Source organism: Scophthalmus maximus, chromosome 17, assembly GCF_022379125.1.
Source record: "Scophthalmus maximus strain ysfricsl-2021 chromosome 17, ASM2237912v1, whole genome shotgun sequence".
Lineage (NCBI taxonomy): Eukaryota > Metazoa > Chordata > Actinopteri > Pleuronectiformes > Scophthalmidae > Scophthalmus > Scophthalmus maximus.
In genome coordinates, this window is record NC_061531.1 from 4,664,579 (window position 1) to 4,682,970 (window position 18,392).

Genomic DNA, 18,392 nt, shown 5'->3' on the forward strand with positions numbered 1-18,392 from the left:
CACAATGGTTATAGATGCAAAACGAGTTTAATGAGTTTAAAATTACATAAAGGTTTATCAAACATATGAATCAATTCTTACACGGTAGGTCAGAAGGGAAAAGTCAAACAACACACTGTATCTTAAACATATTCTTTGCATGCTATAGTAAAGTTTGTTCTATTTGCTTTTCCACTCACTCAATGCAACCCTACCTGAGGATCCAGTCCAGTCTGGTTTGGAACCACTGATTGACAAAAATAGAGCATTAATGTACTGACCTAAGTAAACTGAACTAAAGTGGGTGATATCACAGTTAAAGTAGTTAACGAATAAGAAGAAAAAAAAGTTTAAAAAAATTAGAATATTATTTTGAATAATAAACAATGTCAAATCTTTTAAATGTTTGAGACTGAAAAATATTGAAGGAAATAGTACTCTTCTTACTTCCTCAAAGTAAAATACTAATTAGGAAATGCAAATTAAAATATTAATCCTAAAAAGGAGAGATTCTCCAAAAGATAGCCCTCCTCTCTTACAATATACTGTCTGCTACATAATACAAAATAACAATGGATATTTAAAAGTTTGCTTAATCATATTTGATAAATAATGAATCGTTGTGGTGAAAAACTATTAACATGCCTTTGTTTCCGTTAGCTGTCACACTAATTAGTTTCAAAAGATAAGTCAGAAATGTAAAGAAATATATATATGTTACAACCTATTTTCCTAAGCCACAAAAGCAAAGAATCATAAAAAATACAAATTATTCTGTTTGATTTGGAAACTGCAATTACATGTTTCGATTAGAAATATCACGAATAATAAGATTTACTCTTTAGATGTCAGTATTGACTTAAATAAGCAACTGTAGTTCCTGAGAGTGAATACTGCTTAATCATGTGCCGCCTACAGTAGTATTTTTATTCTATTTGTTCAGGATAATGTGTTTGGGGAATGGCAACATCGCTCTTCTTTTATAACTCTCTGAAACGACTGTGATAAAATACAAAAACACATCATAATGTTATTAACAAATACAGTTTTTCAGGTTTGGAAATGACACTAGCTTTATGGCTGCCGGGTGAATACAAATTTGAGGGTGTACATATCAGGCAATATTCTTAATTTTTTTGTTACTGTCAACAATCCCCATGAAAAGAGCAAAACAATCTTGTAGTTGGCCTTTCGATATTTTCTAACTTCCCAAACGTACATTTCTGCAAAGACATAAATCCTAAAAATTAAGCACAAATATACACTTTCATTTACAAAAAAAAGGAAGAGTCTAAGTTCCTTAAATAGCTGGGCACTATAGTTTTTAGCATAAGTCAGGCAAACAGGCATAAAGGGTGTTTTTGTTGGGGACGATTTTCCACGGAGGATTAAATCACATTTGGTGCTCTACTTAGTATTGACAGCACGATTCAAATCGATGTTACCGTGTTCATCGTGATGAAGGAATACTGTGTATGTCACACTGCTAGCTATCTTGGAAAGCGCAGGATGAACGGCCATAAATCCATTCAGACATTCATGTTCCCCCCAGGATGAACTGCAACTATTTTGATGATTCCCTGACTTTTTGTGTAGCGTCATCGTCACCATGTCAAGGATTAGTTTGGCCAGGACTTTGATTTGTAACAAAATACCTGCGACGTCATTCAACATCAGCCTCAGCTGTACTTGTGCTTAAGGCAAATAACCAAATGATGGCATGTTTATATGCTAAACTAAGGTGGTGAACATGGTAAATATGACATCATGAACATCCGTATTTTGAGCAAGTTGATTTTTGCATATAGCAGAAAGCACAGCTGAGCTGGACAGCGGTGCTTAGAATGGATGAAATTCTGTCCAGCCTACAAAGACATAACGTGTACCAGGACCAGTTCATTTTTGGTTTAAGTCTTTTACCATGGGATTTGTTGACAACAGGAAAATTAAAGAATATCTCCAGGCTCATTCGAAAAAACATATCAGAAGTGGAAGGAAAATGCACAAGCCCCTTATTGTTCGCAGTCTTCCATTTCTGTATGTACGCTCTGTATTCTAACCTAAAAGCTGTTCATTTACGCTTCAAAATAAGAGTACATTAACTTAAATATGTACAAATCAGTTCTATAAAAGAAATTCTGATCCGTTCAACAGGATAGTAAGAGATCGGAATACAGACCTTTCACATTGAATATCAGCTGCCGTTTCCGTTAAAAATGGTGTTGTACTGTACAGATCGGGGATGACTTTGCTAAAGTACAAAACGCACTGTATGTACATCCGGTGGACTTGGAGTCCTTTAGCTTACACTTGGGTATGAGTCGGCTCTCTTGTTTCAGTCAGAGCCAAAACCCTTGAGACACCTCTCTTTAACAGTTGATGTGAGGCTATGTAGTTTCGGGTGAACTTCCAGATACCCTCCACCTAAGTTGCCTCAGGTCTCTGTCCACGTTCAGCTGAGCTCTTCCTCAGCCGTCATCGTGGACAGAGCGATGCCTCGGCAGGAATGGTCCCCTGGGACCGGGGATCTCGTTCTCGTACTCGTTGGCGTAGATAACCACTCGCCCAATATCGTCTACTCGGCTCATGGGGCTGTAATCCATAGAGACCCCGGAATCTGCCACTGCCATGTAGGTGTACCCCGGGGTTTTGGATGCCCAAGGGTGGTTCGGGTACTCAAAGCTGGACTGGGACGAAAGATGACCCGAACCCGAACTCTGCTGCACAGACCCCAGGTCAGAGTGGGATTCACAGAGGACAGTCTTTCTGGAGGCAAAAAAAACCTCAAGGGGTAAGACCTCTTGGAGGGCATCGTCCAGGTGCTCGCCCTCACTGTGGTTGTGGTTGCTGAGGGTGACATAGGTGTCTTGAGACTCCAGCAGAGACGACTGGGAGCAGGGCATAGGGGGCTGCTGGTGGAGTGCCCGTAAGCGCTCCATCAGCCAGTGGTTGTGTGGCGCGGCTCTCCATCCCTCTGTCGGAGGGGAATTTTCCCTCTCTGCAGACTCTCTCTCACACTGCCCTTTCACATCCCTGCCCTCCTTCCTGTCTGCAGGCAAAGCTCTGGAGACCTTGGGTGGCAGAGGCGGGGAGGGCAGTGAAGGGCAAAGGCTGAGCTCCGAGAGCACTTCCAGGGGGGAATGGTATTCCTCCGAGTAGAACAAATCGGGCGTCAACCATAGGCCCCCATTGGTGTGCCCTAACCACTCCTGTACAAAAACGCAAGAAAAGATAATGAACGTTTTGTAGACATTTCTGCTTTTTGCTCATTTTTTCAGACATGGAAAAAGGCGCCATCGCGACTTTTCCTGCAACACCACAACAACTGTTGGATGGTCTGATGTTATCCTCCGGACAATTTAAACTGAGATGGAGAACAGGATGGTGAACATTGCGCATGCTTAACTGGAACATACTAGCATGTCACTGTGACCTTGCAACATGCTCACATTGTCGCTATCTCAAAAGCACTGCTTTGCCAAAGTACAACCCAACGGAGCCACTATTGTGACTAGAGGCTCTCACTCTTGTTCTCACCTGAAAGTCCCCGCCGTAAACAGAAAAAAGACCTTGGAACTTTCTGTCAGGAGTTGGAATAGTCGGCCAAATCTTCTTTGTCAGAAACCTAAGGAAGAGCACAGATACAAAAAAACAAAACGAAACAGAATTTTCAGTTGAAAGGTTCTTTTGCGGGAGCAACATACATTTGTATGCGGTTAGACACTCAGAAATGTGTTCCTCTTTGACCAACCTGCGAAGGAACAGGAGTGTAGTGAGAGACAGCACAATGAGGATGAAGGAGACGATGAGAGTCAGGGGCATGATGAGCGGGTCGAACTCTGGAGGACAGTCATGAGGAAAAACACCAGTAGAAATGTGTACAGTAGAAATGTGCTACTAAATATTCGCTTTCCAGAGACACCTCTGCTGCTGGGACACTTTTGTTTTGTTCATGTGAATGAATAGAAGACACTCACCTGCAGGCAGTGTTTCGGTGAACACTGGGTCACTCCAGGAACTCCAATAGCCATTGTAGCTTATCCCGTCCAGCTTCACACGGACTCGCACCTTGTACTTCGTACCCGGCTGCAGGCCTCTCAGGATCATCTCTGAACTAGCGCGTGCCACCTCGACCTGCGAAAGAGCCCTCAGCTTAATACGCAAAGCATCTGACCTGAGAGACAAACGTGGCGCTCAAAGGTTGATGGTTCAACCTCTACGTTGTCAGTGAAGCCGTTAACATAAGCAGCCATACCTGCCCGACGTGGCTGTCTGCTGCAGCGTAGCTGACCTCGTACATCATGCTGTCAGCCATGTACTTGAGAGGAGGCGGCAGCCAGCTGACATTCAGCTGGCCCTGTTTACCCGTGCCGCTCACCGTCACGTTGGCGGGAGGGTCGAGAAGAACTGCCACACAGAGAGGACAGGAGGTAGCATGTCAGGGGGGCTTTCGAAGGAATCGGACAATTATTCCTTCACGAAAGACGGCCTCGACCCGAAACACCGCATCCGCACCTTCATGTACCCTGATGTCACAAACTGTACACGTTGGGCACAAGTGTGAATTCACTACAACACCATTTAAATCAACAATGACTGAACTCTTGGCCACTCTGGCACAACGGAAACAAGCTGTAAACACATTATTACATTTTGAAGGGAAGATGGGGGCATGTTAACGTCTACCACTCCCCTTTTGGCTCTGTTTTGTACCTGCCCAACCTCTAAGAAGCTTGGCTGCTGTTTCTTGTTGCGTAAGTAGTGAGTAGCCTCTAGATCTTTGCAGCACACGCTATGTGATTTCTGTGAGAATTAACCAAAACAAAGCTGCGGGCCCGAAGAACCAAAACAGTGAGCTGAAAGATGTTATAAATTGGCTGTTGGAAACTGTAGATTCCAGTTTTAACTATCTGTGAGTATGTCACCACACGCAACTATACCGAACTCTTTTTTGTGGAATCACTTACAGAGGAGCTCGATGAGAAGGCTGCGATTGTGGATCAGTCGTCCCGCCCGGCGAACTTGGATGTCCATTTGGACAAACATCTGGGTTTGATTCAGGTGGCAGATGAACAGCATCTTCCCGTCCGCCGCAGGGAGGGTTCTGAGTGGGCAGCTGCTGCTGCGTTCGTTTCTGTTCAGGACAGAGGGAGAGACAGAAACACTTTTGGGTTCCTAATGGGACACTTGAACGAGAGCCTGACCTAACGGATATTTCCTCCTGTTAAAGGGGAGTTTTTTTTTTCTCCTCTGCAGCTGCCAAGTGCTTGCTCAGTGTGGGATTTGTCGGGTTTTCCCTGTCATATTGTGCCTTGAGACAATGTCTGTTGTAATTTGGCACTATACTGTACAAATAAAATGGAATTGAATTGAACTGAACTATCTATTGGCTTAAAAAAAGGTGCATAATACAATCTGTTAAACAAATTTTATTCTATAAAAATAATTCTATAACCATCCTACTCTTCTAATCCAAAAATAGTTATATTTGTAGCCTAGTGGTTACACTAGAAACTGTCAGTTATGAACTACAGTATATTTGCCACATCGGACACACTGAAAGCGACTTACTGGTAGGTGTATGTGAGGGAGTACTGATCCACGGAGCCAGCCCTTTCCTCGTCCTCCTCCCAGAAGCATGTGAAGTCCTTTTTGCTCTCAGCAAAGCACTTGGGGTTTTCTGGCTCTTCTTTCAGCAGCAAAGCCACTAAGGGGGTACAGCAACCGACATGTGTAAGAAGAGCACCATGTGTGACGATCAACCAAAAGCTTTCCTGATGTCACCTACACCAACACGACTGGAGCAGTTTAAATGTCTAAGTACGCATCATTTAATTTCTGAATCGACCTTTTTCAAATTAGAAAAACATGTTGCCATACCTTTCTTTTGGAAATCTTGCGCGCCGCTGGAAGCCGTTGGCACGGCGCAGAACGCTATGGCAAGCACCAACACTCGGCTCAGGTGATCACATGTCATCCTTTAGTCTTCTCCGAAAGCACAAAACACCGTGTCCCTCCGTTGTCCCAACCTGCATCCCTGGAGAACAACCTGCCACAAACGCGTCTGTCGCAGCTTCAGTTGGGGGGGGCTCGTCTTGTGTTTAGATACCTTGGATAGCGCGGCGCGGTTTACGCGCCTGCTCGGGGGCGATAAGAGGTGCAGAGCCGAGCTGTTTACTTTCTTGAGGTGGAGCAAGAGCAGCCTTGCAGGAGGTTTTTCTATTCTCCTGGAGATGGGCGGGAATCACGTGCTCGTTGATGTTTACTACTTGTCGGTGCTGGCTGTTGTGACGAAGGAGTGTGAAATTGGACTTGTGCCGCGCGTAAAAGCGCACAAAGGTTGATAGATGGATAGAAGTCTTTGCGTGTAGGCGAGGGAGAACGTAGGATTAAAAAGGAGAAGTCAGAATTGTATTTATTTGTTTTAATGGACATCGTATGAGCACCCGCGTGAACAGTGTCTCCCAGCCAGGAGCTGAAAGATGATGTGACGGATGAATGTGAGCGAATTGGACTTGTGCCGCGCGTAAGTGCACAAAGGTTGATAGATGGATAGAGGTCTTTGCATGTAGGCGAGGGAGAAAGTAGAATTTTAAAATAAAGTGAGAATTGTATTTATTTATTTTCATTGGACATCTCATGAGCACCCGCGCGAACAGTGTCTCCCAGCGAGGAGCTGAGAGCTGAACCACTTCCAAGGTGCGATTTGTGGAAGAGGAGCTCAGCTCCCTGCGTGTGAGATGTCGGTGGCCACAGAGTAGTCAAACACCTAAGAAGTAGGACTAAACGGCTTCTTATCTCCTCGCTGCACCCACGTGTTTTCCCTGTTTGAGCTGCATTATCAGAGCAGGAGCAGACTACCCTGTTTCTTCACCCTTGATAAGTGGCCTGGTGGGGGGGGGGGGGCGCCCCAGCCCCGTCGGTTTGAATGCAATTCAGCGCTTCTTTACATCACTTGAATGAGGGTGGGGGGAAGATAGTGTTGAAAAGAACGTGGAGTGAAAATTTGTAAGGTCAAGATGCACCCCATTCACATGTCGTCATCCAGCGGATGAAGCCATCCAAAGGGGGGTTCAGCTCCACACCCATTTGAGCCTGTTTGGTGAAAAATTCTACTCCGGATGAGTTACGTTCGGCTGAGGCCCATGAGGCGCGGGGACGGTAGCTGCATTTCAGGCTGTGGCAACAGGAAGAAGAGGATGAGGAAATCTGCATTGTTGTGGAGGACAATGGCAGAATGTGGTTTCTCTGGTTCTGCAGATAAAACATGAAAAAAAAATGCTATGGGCCTTACGTTTTTGGGTTAGGAGGATGCAAAGGTCGTAAATTACGCCTCAGATGCTGCTGCTACCACCACCACCACAAAGACTAAGCAGCCAAGTAGCACCCCAGCTAACGGATGTGTAAAAGGAGCTGAGAACAATAATTGGGAATAACACTCTCCCTTTATTTTCATGAACATGTTCAGTTTATTCTCGTTGATAAGATGCACTTTTCCCACGATGCTTCCATCCGACACATTCAGAACTTATAATAACAGGTTAAAAAGGATCTAATTTCCGCTTATTTTTTTTAGAAAGCAACCTATCAGGAATGCATCACAGGGAAAACTAAGAGACCATGAACATACGGAAGAAAGAAAGACGACACACCACGACTAACAGATCTGGATGCTGCAAACTAGCAGCATCATGTGGCAGATACAGGGACAGCAGTGCCAGGTACAACTCTAAAAAGCACATTCAATATGCATTCAAACAGCAGCAGCCAGCATTGTGAAACTGTCCCAGAGGTGTAGCGTTATGAGTCGGTGACTGTGTAAAACCCCTGCGTCAGAGCTCACCGTGGTGCGAATGAGATGATGACACCAGGTATCTGTAAAACTATCAAGTCTTCAGCAGCACACACAAGGACAGCAGAGATAAGTGACCATAGGCTTACACAATAGCAGGGGGAGGACCACCAGTTGTGACCCAACCAACACTCCTCTGTGCGGCACAACAGCGGGCTTTGGCATGGCCAACGTGTGGCTGCTATCGCGGTGTAGAGGTTGTGGTCGGTGCTAACGGACAGTCTAGTCTGCAACATGGACAGCGACAGCCAACATGGCACTGAAAAAGACTATTGAGAGTCAAAAAAAACGTTTTTTCCTCCATTCCTGATGGAGGAAAAAGGGCAATCCAAAGACAAATTTGACAGCAATGGGATATAAAGTTCATTCACTACTTTGTAAATACTCAAGTTATAAAGCAAGTTTGTCATGTCAACTGTTTAACCGTACTGCAGTCGCGCAAACAGTGTGTGTTTGTGTGTGTGTGATGGTGAAAGTATGCATGTGTGAGACAAGGCGTTGGGGGGAGCATGGAGCGAGGACATGCACCGCCGCAGGCCGTGTGACAATACCACCACTGTCACCAGTGTTAAACGACTTCCTCACACGGGGAAGAGGACAGGGCGCAACGTTCACCAATAAAACCAACCACCGCCGGTCGCAACGTTCATGCACGAGGAGGAAACGCCAAAAGAAGAAAAGGAGGCTGGTAGTGAGATGCAGTACGAAAAAATACACGATAAGGTTCATGATGACATCCTGCTGGGTTTCTTTATCATCAACAAGGAAATTATAGGGCGAAAAAACGCAACATGAAGGAATATATGTATTCTCACACCTGAATTTCCTTTGGCTAAGCTGCATTTTACAGACAATGGGACAGAGAGTACATCACTTCCAGGGGTGGAAGTAACAAGTCACATTTACTCTTGTTACAGTAACAAAGTTGCTTTTGGTTTTCTTTTTACACTTAGTAATAAGTATTTTACTTTGTTACATTCAACACCAAAATCTTTCAGTCAAAACAACGAGTCACAGGATGAAGTTGCGATTAATCCTGCGATAATGCAACGAATGAAAAGGGCCGAATCAGCGGCTGCAGCAGAGAAGACGCTGCTGATCTGATGCACCACCCGGTGACCACCACGACAAGTGTCCCAAATCAAACGCACTGGTGAACGCTGGGTCTGGCTCAACTCTAAACGCTAAAATACTGACTGTGGATCACAGTCCAGAGACGGAACAGCTGAGTGGACTTTTTACATTGAGAATGAACAAGCAGAGAAGTTGGACCCGGAGCAGCTTGTGGAAAGACTCCGAGTCGTTCACAAGGTGTGTGTCACTGACTGATACAGGATGTGCTGTCCAGCAAACGTGTCAGCTGCACCCCCTGTTGAGTTTATGTGCATACATCTCTGCGGATTTATCCTGTTGTTAATTCTGTAAGAAGTGACTACGGGTTTTTGAATTTATGTAGCCTGATACTGCTACATTCAATCTATGGACACCCACTGTGTATATTCATTGGTGTTTCGATGCATACATTCCTGGCAGCCTTAATCCAGCAGCTTTGTCAAATATCATTATCATCAGCATATTACATTTTTTTACCCATCCCCCTTTTAAAAACTTAACTTCAAATTTGCTAACTTTCTACTTTTATCCGAGTACATTTTTGATTAGGTGATAACTTGTAGATCTACTTGAATAAAATGTCTTTTAAGTAACAGTAATTTTACCTTGAGTACAATTTACCAGTGGTCTCTCCAGCCCTGATTATCTCAATTCGGCTTTACAAAAATGATTCACGCTTCTCTCCTTAAATCAGTCATGAGCATTAATCTCCTTGGATCTGACTGGATTATGCAAAAAAAAAATAAAAAAAATGAAGCCTTGAGTTGCAGAAGCATGATTTATTTCAGTTTAGGAGCGTCTAGTTTAACTTGTGTCTCTGGGCTCACGGGTGTGTATATGCAGTCTGGGCTTTGTGAGGCCACCTGCCATCGAACCCGCTGAAACACATACCGTATGAACTTCAATCTGTATCTGACACGGAGGCGTTCGACGGGACTGACCAAATGGTGTAAATGTCGTAAATCTATATTGTCAACTGGTCAAGGCGGTTGGTGTGGGGAGTGGACAGAGGACGGGGGGCCGGTTTTGTTTGACTATCAGCTCACCACAGACCTGACGGGTTGAGACCACAGAGAGAGAGAGAGAGAGAGAGAGAGAGAGAGAGAGAGAGACAGAGGCGGCCTGGACAATGTGTAGACAACACAGAGGAGGCGTGGCGTGGAGTGAGGCACAGAGAAAGAGTTGATTTTCATGATTCAGTGCATGCGTGTGTGTGTGTGAGTGTATGTTTTTAGCAAGCACAGCCCCCGCTGCTCTCTGAAGGTGAGTCTTTAAGGCCCTGGTTCCTGTGGTTGGATACGAGGTTGCCGTCTCCCTCCATGCTCTCGTTCATCTTCTCGCAGATGACGTCCACCAGACGCTCAAACACCTGCTTCACGTTGATGTTGTCCTTCGCGCTGGCCTCAAAGAACTGGAAGCCTGCGCGCGAGCGGGGGGCACAGAAAGTGTTTTTTAGTGTGATTCCATTACATTTAACTATGAACAAATTTCACGTGTACAACCGACACTTGTTGAAATATTCATAGACACAACATAAACAAAACAACTGTGAGACGCGTTATTACCTAGCTCCTCCGCCAGTCGCTGGCTGTCTTCTGTGGGTACGAGCCTGTCGTCCTCCAGGTCGCACTTGTTACCAACAAGGATCACCTGAGCGTTGTCCCAAGAGTATGTCTTGATCTGCGTCGCCCTACACGTGGGACACACAGTCGTATCGTCCACATTATCAAAAGCAGAAGAAAAAAAATGGATCTGTATACTTTATTGTATAATCGACAATAAAATCTAAACTTATAATTACTTTATAGTTTTTGTAGTTCTAAGATAGATATAGATAGATAGATGGATAGATAGATTACATTTTGCCGGATCTTGCAGGAGTTGCTATGTGAAAAGTTTATCGACTTTTTGTTGCAATTGCACAGCATCAGAAATTAGTGTTGAATATCATAAGGTCAATGCTTTGAGTTCATCAAAGTGTGTCACGTTATACATGTGGTGAACATTGGGTGAAATCTGTAGGAAGTTGGTGGAAAATTATTTAAAAGACATGGACACGTGAAAACCTATATAAGTGCTACATAACGGAGCACGTGGTGAATCGATCTATACAAAAGGGTAATTACTTCTTCCTTGGTCCACGGTCCAACTTTCTTTTTGATAATTAAACTAAACACCAACACAAAAAAAAAAACACCACCTCCTGATGTTGATATGAACAGACCAAACCGTCTGCACGTGACCAACTCACCAGTCCTGCACGGCGCTGAAGGAATCCTGGTTAGTGATGTCATACATGAGCAGGAAGCCCATGGCTCCTCTGTAGTAGGCCGTGGTGATGGTGCGGTAGCGCTCTTGGCCTGCTGTATCCTGCATTCACGCAAATACACAAAAAATATTTCTATACCATGTTTTATACAATTGATATTTATCAAGGTGTATAAAAAACTATAATTCCCATGTGATTATTTAACATACGATTTGAAACCACAAGGTGGCAATATTAGGCCTTTTGCTGCAACACTGTGACACTGAGTTTCCATCCAAACAGCGTATATGTGGAGTAAACCCATCGATTCATTAGAATGACCGGGTCTAATTCAGAGACTTCTGGCAGATATACATTTCAGACTGGACTTGTGTGAGACTGCACAGACTCACAATTTCTGTTTCTCTTTTCCTCAAATTAGTTACTGCTACTAACGATCTTTTTCAAACACTTCCCAGGACTCGAACACAGGCCATTGTGATGTCACAGTCACAGCGGACGCTCGACACGGAGAGATCAAACAGGTAGTCCTTCATTTGCATCCTGGGCGAGTGTGTGTGAGTTTGAAGAGGAGGAGGAGGAGGAGGAGGAGCAAGAGGAGGGGGAGGAGGGGGTTGTCCAGGTAACCGGAGGCCGTTGAAGATTATGAATGTTCCATTACAGCCAGGGCCGCTCTGGGTGATCGGCCTAAATGATCCGTCTCACTTTACAATGGGGACAAGTCAGAGGGGCAGTGTGCTGCAGCGATCCCTTTCGGCAGAGACAGTGGCACAGTTTATCATCTTTATTCCTCCCAGTGCCACAGTAACAATCTGCTCTCTGTCAGGGTTGTTTTTGTTCCGAGTAGAGTGCGAAATATTTCCAGGTCCGTCTTTATCTCGTTCATGCAGAGATGATCAAATATTTGGCAGTGCAAAGGGACGTCTAACCAAATAGACAAAGTATCCGGTGGCTCCTGTAATAAACCCCCGGCCAGTAAACAAAAGCTGCTTCCCCTCATGTGTATATGTATGATGATCGATGGCGAGGGGGGGTTTAAATCAGGCTCCCATGACGTTGCTGGGACAATAATCTTTAAACATGCATCACCTGTGTTTATATCTGCTGCCAACACACACACACACACACACACACACACACACACACACACACACACACACACACACACACACACACACACACACACACACACACACACACACACACACACACACACACACACACACACACACACACACACACACACACTGGGCTACTCATCCCCCTGGGCTACTTATGTGTGAGGATGTGTTTATGCTAAGTGTGCGAAACGGTGTGCGTACGCGTGTGTTTGCGTAAAGATTAAAAAACATATTTCCATGACACAAAAAAAAGGTGGGATGTAAACAATGTGTATGCGGCGTGAACACACTGTACACACGGAGCGTGACGTGCTCAAGGGCCATGTGGTGTCTTATCGTGCGAGCCTGTTTCCATGATTCACAAAGGGAGGCGAGCAGCTGGCACGGGATGATCATCGATTCTCTTTGTGCACAGACCTGGTGAAAGCTCTCACGGACGGTGGTTCGGCGGGGGCTAACGTGGGTTTAAGAGTCGAGTTGATTATTAACGTCGCGCAAGCGAGGACTCGTGGGAGGACATGCCCGCTGCTCCCACACCCTTTAAACACACTGCCGCAGTAGCGCTGCCGTGTATTTTCATCACGTCTGACGTGAGACGGCGATAGGGAACTTCCTCTGCTTCCTGGCCTGAGGAAATGCCAGAGGCCTGTACTGCGAAGCAGGATTTTTTGCGGTCGTCGAGGTAACTCCGGGTTTAACGCTGCGTTTTCCTTTCTACGAAGCTGGTTCTCTTCTTCGCAAATCACCATGGTAACTTATGCTGAACGGCTTAACCTGCTCGAGATAAGAGATCAAAATCAACAGCCTCACTACTGACCAATCAGATCACTGGGAAACCAGAGTCATCTTTCTACAGGACCTGACCGGGACATAAGAGTATAGAGTGACACGAAAAAATTAGAAAGCGCAGCAGATATCTATAGATGAGTGGAATCGTGTTTGCTGTTCCAGACCTTTCACACTCTGGTTTTAAAACAGAACTTCAAGAATAAACAGAGGGATTAATATTAGAGCTTCATTTGAATTCAATAAAGATGATTTGATTCCCGACAGAATCTCTGACAGTGTTTGACTTTCTTATTCCGTCACTGCAGCTTGGAGTGACACGAGACATTATTTAACAAAAACTAAATACTAAATATGTTATATCGGACCAATGATCCACACACTGATCAATATTTCTTATGATCATGAATGACCAGTTCAGTGTGATTGATAACATAACACTATGACTTATTCTGTCCTCTGCTTCAGCAAAAAAGGGCAAAAATATTCAATTAATAGTAAACTTGATAAATTCCTGTGATTATTGACATATATTTTGTAGCCTGACTTTTTAATTTAGAAAAATATTTCAAGTGGTTCTTTTCTGTTGCAGTTGTTTGATCATATTATTTTCATTTCACTTTGTAGAAAGTCACTTTTACATGTCGCTTAGACCTGCATGTATCAGCATTTCTTTTCGTATCATATTTAAATGTTCATTCATGGTTCTGACGATGTCTCTAGCAATTAACGACTCCACCTCTTCCACACGAACGCACTCGTAGCTAATTATGAAAACCCAGGATTAAGTGAGACAATTCATATCCTGCTTTGTAGGACAAGTCATCAGGACGGTCGATGTTAAGTTTGATTAAGCCAGATAACGAAAACATATCCTGGGTTTTTGGACTCTCTTCGTAGTACAGGCCCCCTGGTCTCTTGTCATTCTACAACCCCCATCGGGTTTCAACATGTTGAACTGAATTATATTAGTTCTTTCGTCCTCTTCCTCAGCCGCTGGACGGTCACACACCACTAACACTGCATGTCATCCAACAGATGACATGGTGTGTGTGTGTGTGTTTTGGTGTGGGCTCCTCTGCTGCCGATTCCTCTCGTCCAACGTTTGTGTACCATACAGTCGCTCACACATTGTTGGCTCGAATGAATCATCTGTTTGAACAGCCTTCACAATATAGATATATCAAATATGATTTGCAGTGCACTGTGGGTGATAGAGATACACTTTTTCTTTGTACAAGTCCTGCAATGAATATAGGTACCAATCTTCTCATGGACCTCTCCGCAAGAAAGTGAGTGTTGCTCCCAAAAACTGAGACTACTTCTTTAAAGGGAAACTCAGGCAATTTGAGAACTGCACTTCCGTAAGGCAGTAGTAGTATTAAAAAGAGGATAGATAATATCAAAACAGCAGAGCCTGAGATTTCCTGTCAACAAAAAAAAACTGAATCCCACATTTCACATTATTCATCTTGGTTTTATTTTCCCGTTACACTATCCCTGATATCTTTGTTAGAGGCATCCTTGATTTGAACAGCAATCTTTGTAAAAGCCTGAGCTGAGATAAACCGGTAAGTGATAGGAGTTCCATTGAATTGGTAACCTACTGCAGACAAGCATTTACTGTATTTGTATAGTTGCCTTTTAACTTGTGAGACACAGAAAGTAATACATGGATGTGTTGGTCCAAGGGAAAGCGACCAACAAAAACCTGGTCTGAAGTCAGACTGTTATATATTACACCTATGTAAGAAGGTGCACAACAAGCGTACGCCAAGCACAATTCACAGGCTTAACACCGAGCCCACAGTCCCCCCACCAGTTTTCAACACCGCGCTACAACATCTTCAAATCCACTCACCCAGATCTGCAACTTGATCCTCTTGTCGTTGCGGAAGACGGTCTTGACCTTGAAGTCGATGCCCACGGTGCTGACGAAGGCCGAGGTGAAGGCGTCGTCCGCGTAGCGGAACAGGAAGGAGGTCTTTCCCACACTGCTGTTGCCGATGATCAGCAGTTTGAACATGTAGTCGAAGTTCTGGTCGGCCGCGTCCTTCTGGCCCGGCGGCTGCTGGAGCCGCGAGTCATTTGACGCCATCTGGAGAGGAGAGAAGAAGAAGTCCAGCTTAAAAGTTAAGATAGCGCCAAGTGTTGGGTGGAAATATTTCACCAAAGAATCTTACAGCCCGACCATGACTGCAACCAGACTAATAACTAGTAATAACAAGTGGACGACTCACTCAGGACCGAGTCGTCCACTAACCAGCAGGTCGTGGTTCAATCCCCGGCTCCTCCAGTCTGTATGTCTTTGGGCAAGAAAAGGAACACTTGACCACCGCGCCGGCATATGGAATATGAAAGTGCTGTATGAATGTGTCTTTAAAGCACTCAGTAGGACTAGAAAAGTGCAATATGAATACAGTCCATTAGAGCTGCAACAGTAAATCGATTAATCGCTCGAAAAAAATGTCGATCGTGTTCCCCAAAACCCAAGATGGTGTTTTGTTTTGTCCACACACCAAAGATATTTCAAGAAACCAGAAAATATTCACATTTAAAAAGCTGAAATCAGAGAATTTAGAATCTTTTTTTCATAAAAACTACTCAAACCGATTAATCGATTATCAAAAATAGTTGGCGATTAATTTAGTAGTCGATCACTAATCAATTAATCTTTTGCAGCTCTAAACTGATTTATCGGTTATGGAATCAAAGGTCGGCCAGGTGTGAGAGAAAAAAGGCTTTCAATCAAATTGAAAAAGGTGACGCTGAAGTTGTGATCTATCACACTACTACCACGAGGAGCGGAGAGGACAGTCACTACTGACAACTGAGAGAAGCTTGGCTCAGTCATTTACTCTGTATACAGGTTTACTCCCGCAACAATCAAGGCGGAGGTCCTTGCTGCTCAGTAAGTACAGTAGGGACACGCGAATTACTCATCACTTATCCTACGAGCATCGAAGAGAACTAATGTCCGCTCAACTCTTGAGAAGACTGGAAAAACTGGAAACGGGCCTGCGCGTTTTGTTGTAATGAAGCTGCCTTTTCTTTTCTTTTTTTTTCCGACTTTGCAAAGATGCATCATCCCTTTCACAACTTCTACCCATCGCTGCCTCGTCCGGAGCCTGCCGTACAGTCCCTTTCTCTCACCGGGGGTTGGTCTTTCACAAAGGCCTCTGTTGAGGCCACAGGCCTGCACAGGCTCTCTAATCCCTCAGGACACTGGCGGTCAAATCCAAAAAATCACATGACGCCTGTGCTGTGCAGGGGTCTCCAGGGTACATTACAGGTCGCCCCCATAGCCATGGAGCCAGACAAATTATACTGTTTTCTCACTCCAGCTTTCTTTAATCCCGAGGTGAACCGGGTCACATGCTCTACGCGGTTCCCTGTGCAGCTCGCGGTGCCTGCAGTCGTGCCATACGGTCAGTGGGCGCTTCTTGAAAACAGGCGTCTCGCCCCTTCTCCTCCACACGGTGCCTTTTTTCGGGACTGTGTTGACTGTGTTGCTTGGTTGCGTGGTGCCCCGACTCGAAACCTAAAGCAGAGCATAGAAGTCTTCTTCCTTCAGCGCCATGTGGACAACAGCATCCAGCCCGTGGTCAGATCACATGGGGGGGGGGGGGTCCCAACATCTGCACCTGTCCCGGAGTCAGGAGAGGACACACGAACGCACACAGACGCACACACACACACACACACATAGACGCACACAGACGCACACACACGCACACACACACACATACACAGACACAGACGCACACACACACGCGCACACACGCACATACATACACAGACACAGACGCACACACACACAGACGGACACACACGCGCACACACACAGACACAGACGCGCACACACACACACACACATACACAGACACAGACGCACACACGCGCACACACACACACACGTCCTGGGCGTAGTGGCGGAGGGGCTGGGAGCTCCTTTATGACACACACGGAGCATTATCTCCAGTATCAAACAAACAGAGGCCACTGTGGTGAGCTACAGGGCCCCGGGCAGGTGATGCTGGTGATCCCCAGCTGGCTCTGTTCACTGACCAGATAAGCACCATTGATAACACCTGTTCTCTCTCGTCACTCGGGGGCAGAGAGCTGAGAGAGAACTGTCACGTCCAACGAGAGAACAGACAGAGAGCATTAGATGTTACAAGAGGGCCACACAATGAACGAGGAACGGTAGACGCACACGGTTAACAGGTCACACGCGACATGGTGCCGGTGAAAGCCATGAGCACGTCGTGAAGGAAGTTGCGAGGCAGGAAGAGCCGCCGCCGCCGCCCGGCCGAAACTTGGACCGACTTTTACCTTTCTATCTAGCGGAGGAAGGAAAGCGAACCGCCCCACTCGGCTCCCTTCTCGAGCCTCTGGTACCTTCCCGTCCGTCCGTCCCACCGCGAAGATGCCCCGCGGAGCTGTGCGCCAGAAGAGTGTCCTTCCCCCGCTCCGGCGACAGCAGCACCAGCACCAGAGGCAGCCAAAGTCGTTTCCTTCCTCCGCTGGTCACTTTTCCTCCTCCTCCTCCTCCCGTGTCGGTCAGGAGCAGCTCCCGGATCTCGCGTGTGTGCACTGCGCGCACTCTCTCTCTCTCTCTCTCTCTCTCTCCTGTGGGGCTGCGGAGCGCAAGCACGGTCCACGGGTGCGCGCGTTGGTGAGCGCGCGCGGGCCACCTGTGACGCACACATCCTAAAGAACAACACCATCCATCCATCGTCTACCGCTTTATCCACTTAAGGGTCGCGGGGGGGCTGGAGCCAATCCCAGCTGACATTGGGCGAGAGGCGGGGTTCACCCTGGACAGGTCGCCAGCCTATCACAGGGCCACATACAGAGACAGACAACCATTCACTCTCACATTCACACCTACGGTCAATTTAGAGTCTTCAATGAACCTAACCCCATTCTGCATGTCTTTGGACTGTGGGAGGAAGACGGAGAACCCGGAGAGAACCGTTTCCACACAGAAAGGCCCTGGTTGGTTTGAACTGGGATTCGAACCCAAAACCTTCTTGCTGTGAGGCGAAAGTGCTAACCACTACACTACCACAAATATCTTAATTTCTCAAGAGATTTGTGATGTTTATTTTACCATATTCATATAATATCTCTACAGGGGTTTTGTTCAGAACTAACCCCCCCACCACACACACACACACACACACACACACACACACACACACACACACACACACAAACACACACACACACACACACACACACACTGTGTTCTATAACTTTATGGTAA

At 45.7% G+C, this 18,392-nt stretch overlaps 2 protein-coding genes across 4 annotated transcripts; both read right to left on the reverse strand.

Annotated features, from left to right (window-relative positions):
* Window positions 1-8: 8 nt before the first annotated feature.
* On the reverse strand, window positions 9-6,179 carry epor (erythropoietin receptor). The gene is made up of 8 exons (XM_035614378.2): window positions 5,860-6,179; window positions 5,551-5,686; window positions 4,947-5,113; window positions 4,235-4,386; window positions 3,957-4,113; window positions 3,731-3,818; window positions 3,517-3,604; window positions 9-3,188 (listed from the first exon to the last, which is right to left on the reverse strand). The coding sequence occupies exons 1-8, from the start codon at window positions 5,954-5,956 to the stop codon at window positions 2,448-2,450; spliced, it is 1,626 nt and encodes a 541-aa protein (XP_035470271.2). The 5' UTR covers window positions 5,957-6,179; the 3' UTR covers window positions 9-2,447.
* A 2,376-nt stretch (window positions 6,180-8,555) lies between these two features.
* rab3db (RAB3D, member RAS oncogene family, b) lies at window positions 8,556-17,777 on the reverse strand. Of its 3 annotated transcripts, XM_047327950.1 has the most exons (6): window positions 17,456-17,777; window positions 15,361-15,426; window positions 14,982-15,218; window positions 11,196-11,314; window positions 10,510-10,634; window positions 8,556-10,363 (listed from the first exon to the last, which is right to left on the reverse strand). In XM_047327950.1, exons 3-6 carry the CDS (start codon window positions 15,216-15,218, stop codon window positions 10,176-10,178), a joined length of 669 nt encoding a protein of 222 aa, XP_047183906.1. In that variant the 5' UTR covers window positions 15,361-15,426; window positions 17,456-17,777; the 3' UTR covers window positions 8,556-10,175. The 3 variants fall into 3 exon arrangements, with proteins under 3 accessions (XP_047183906.1, XP_047183907.1, XP_035470276.2); XM_047327951.1 differs by lacking the exon at window positions 15,361-15,426 and having other exon boundaries at window positions 17,522-17,777; XM_035614383.2 differs by lacking the exon at window positions 15,361-15,426 and having other exon boundaries at window positions 17,456-17,772.
* Window positions 17,778-18,392: the final 615 nt, after the last annotated feature.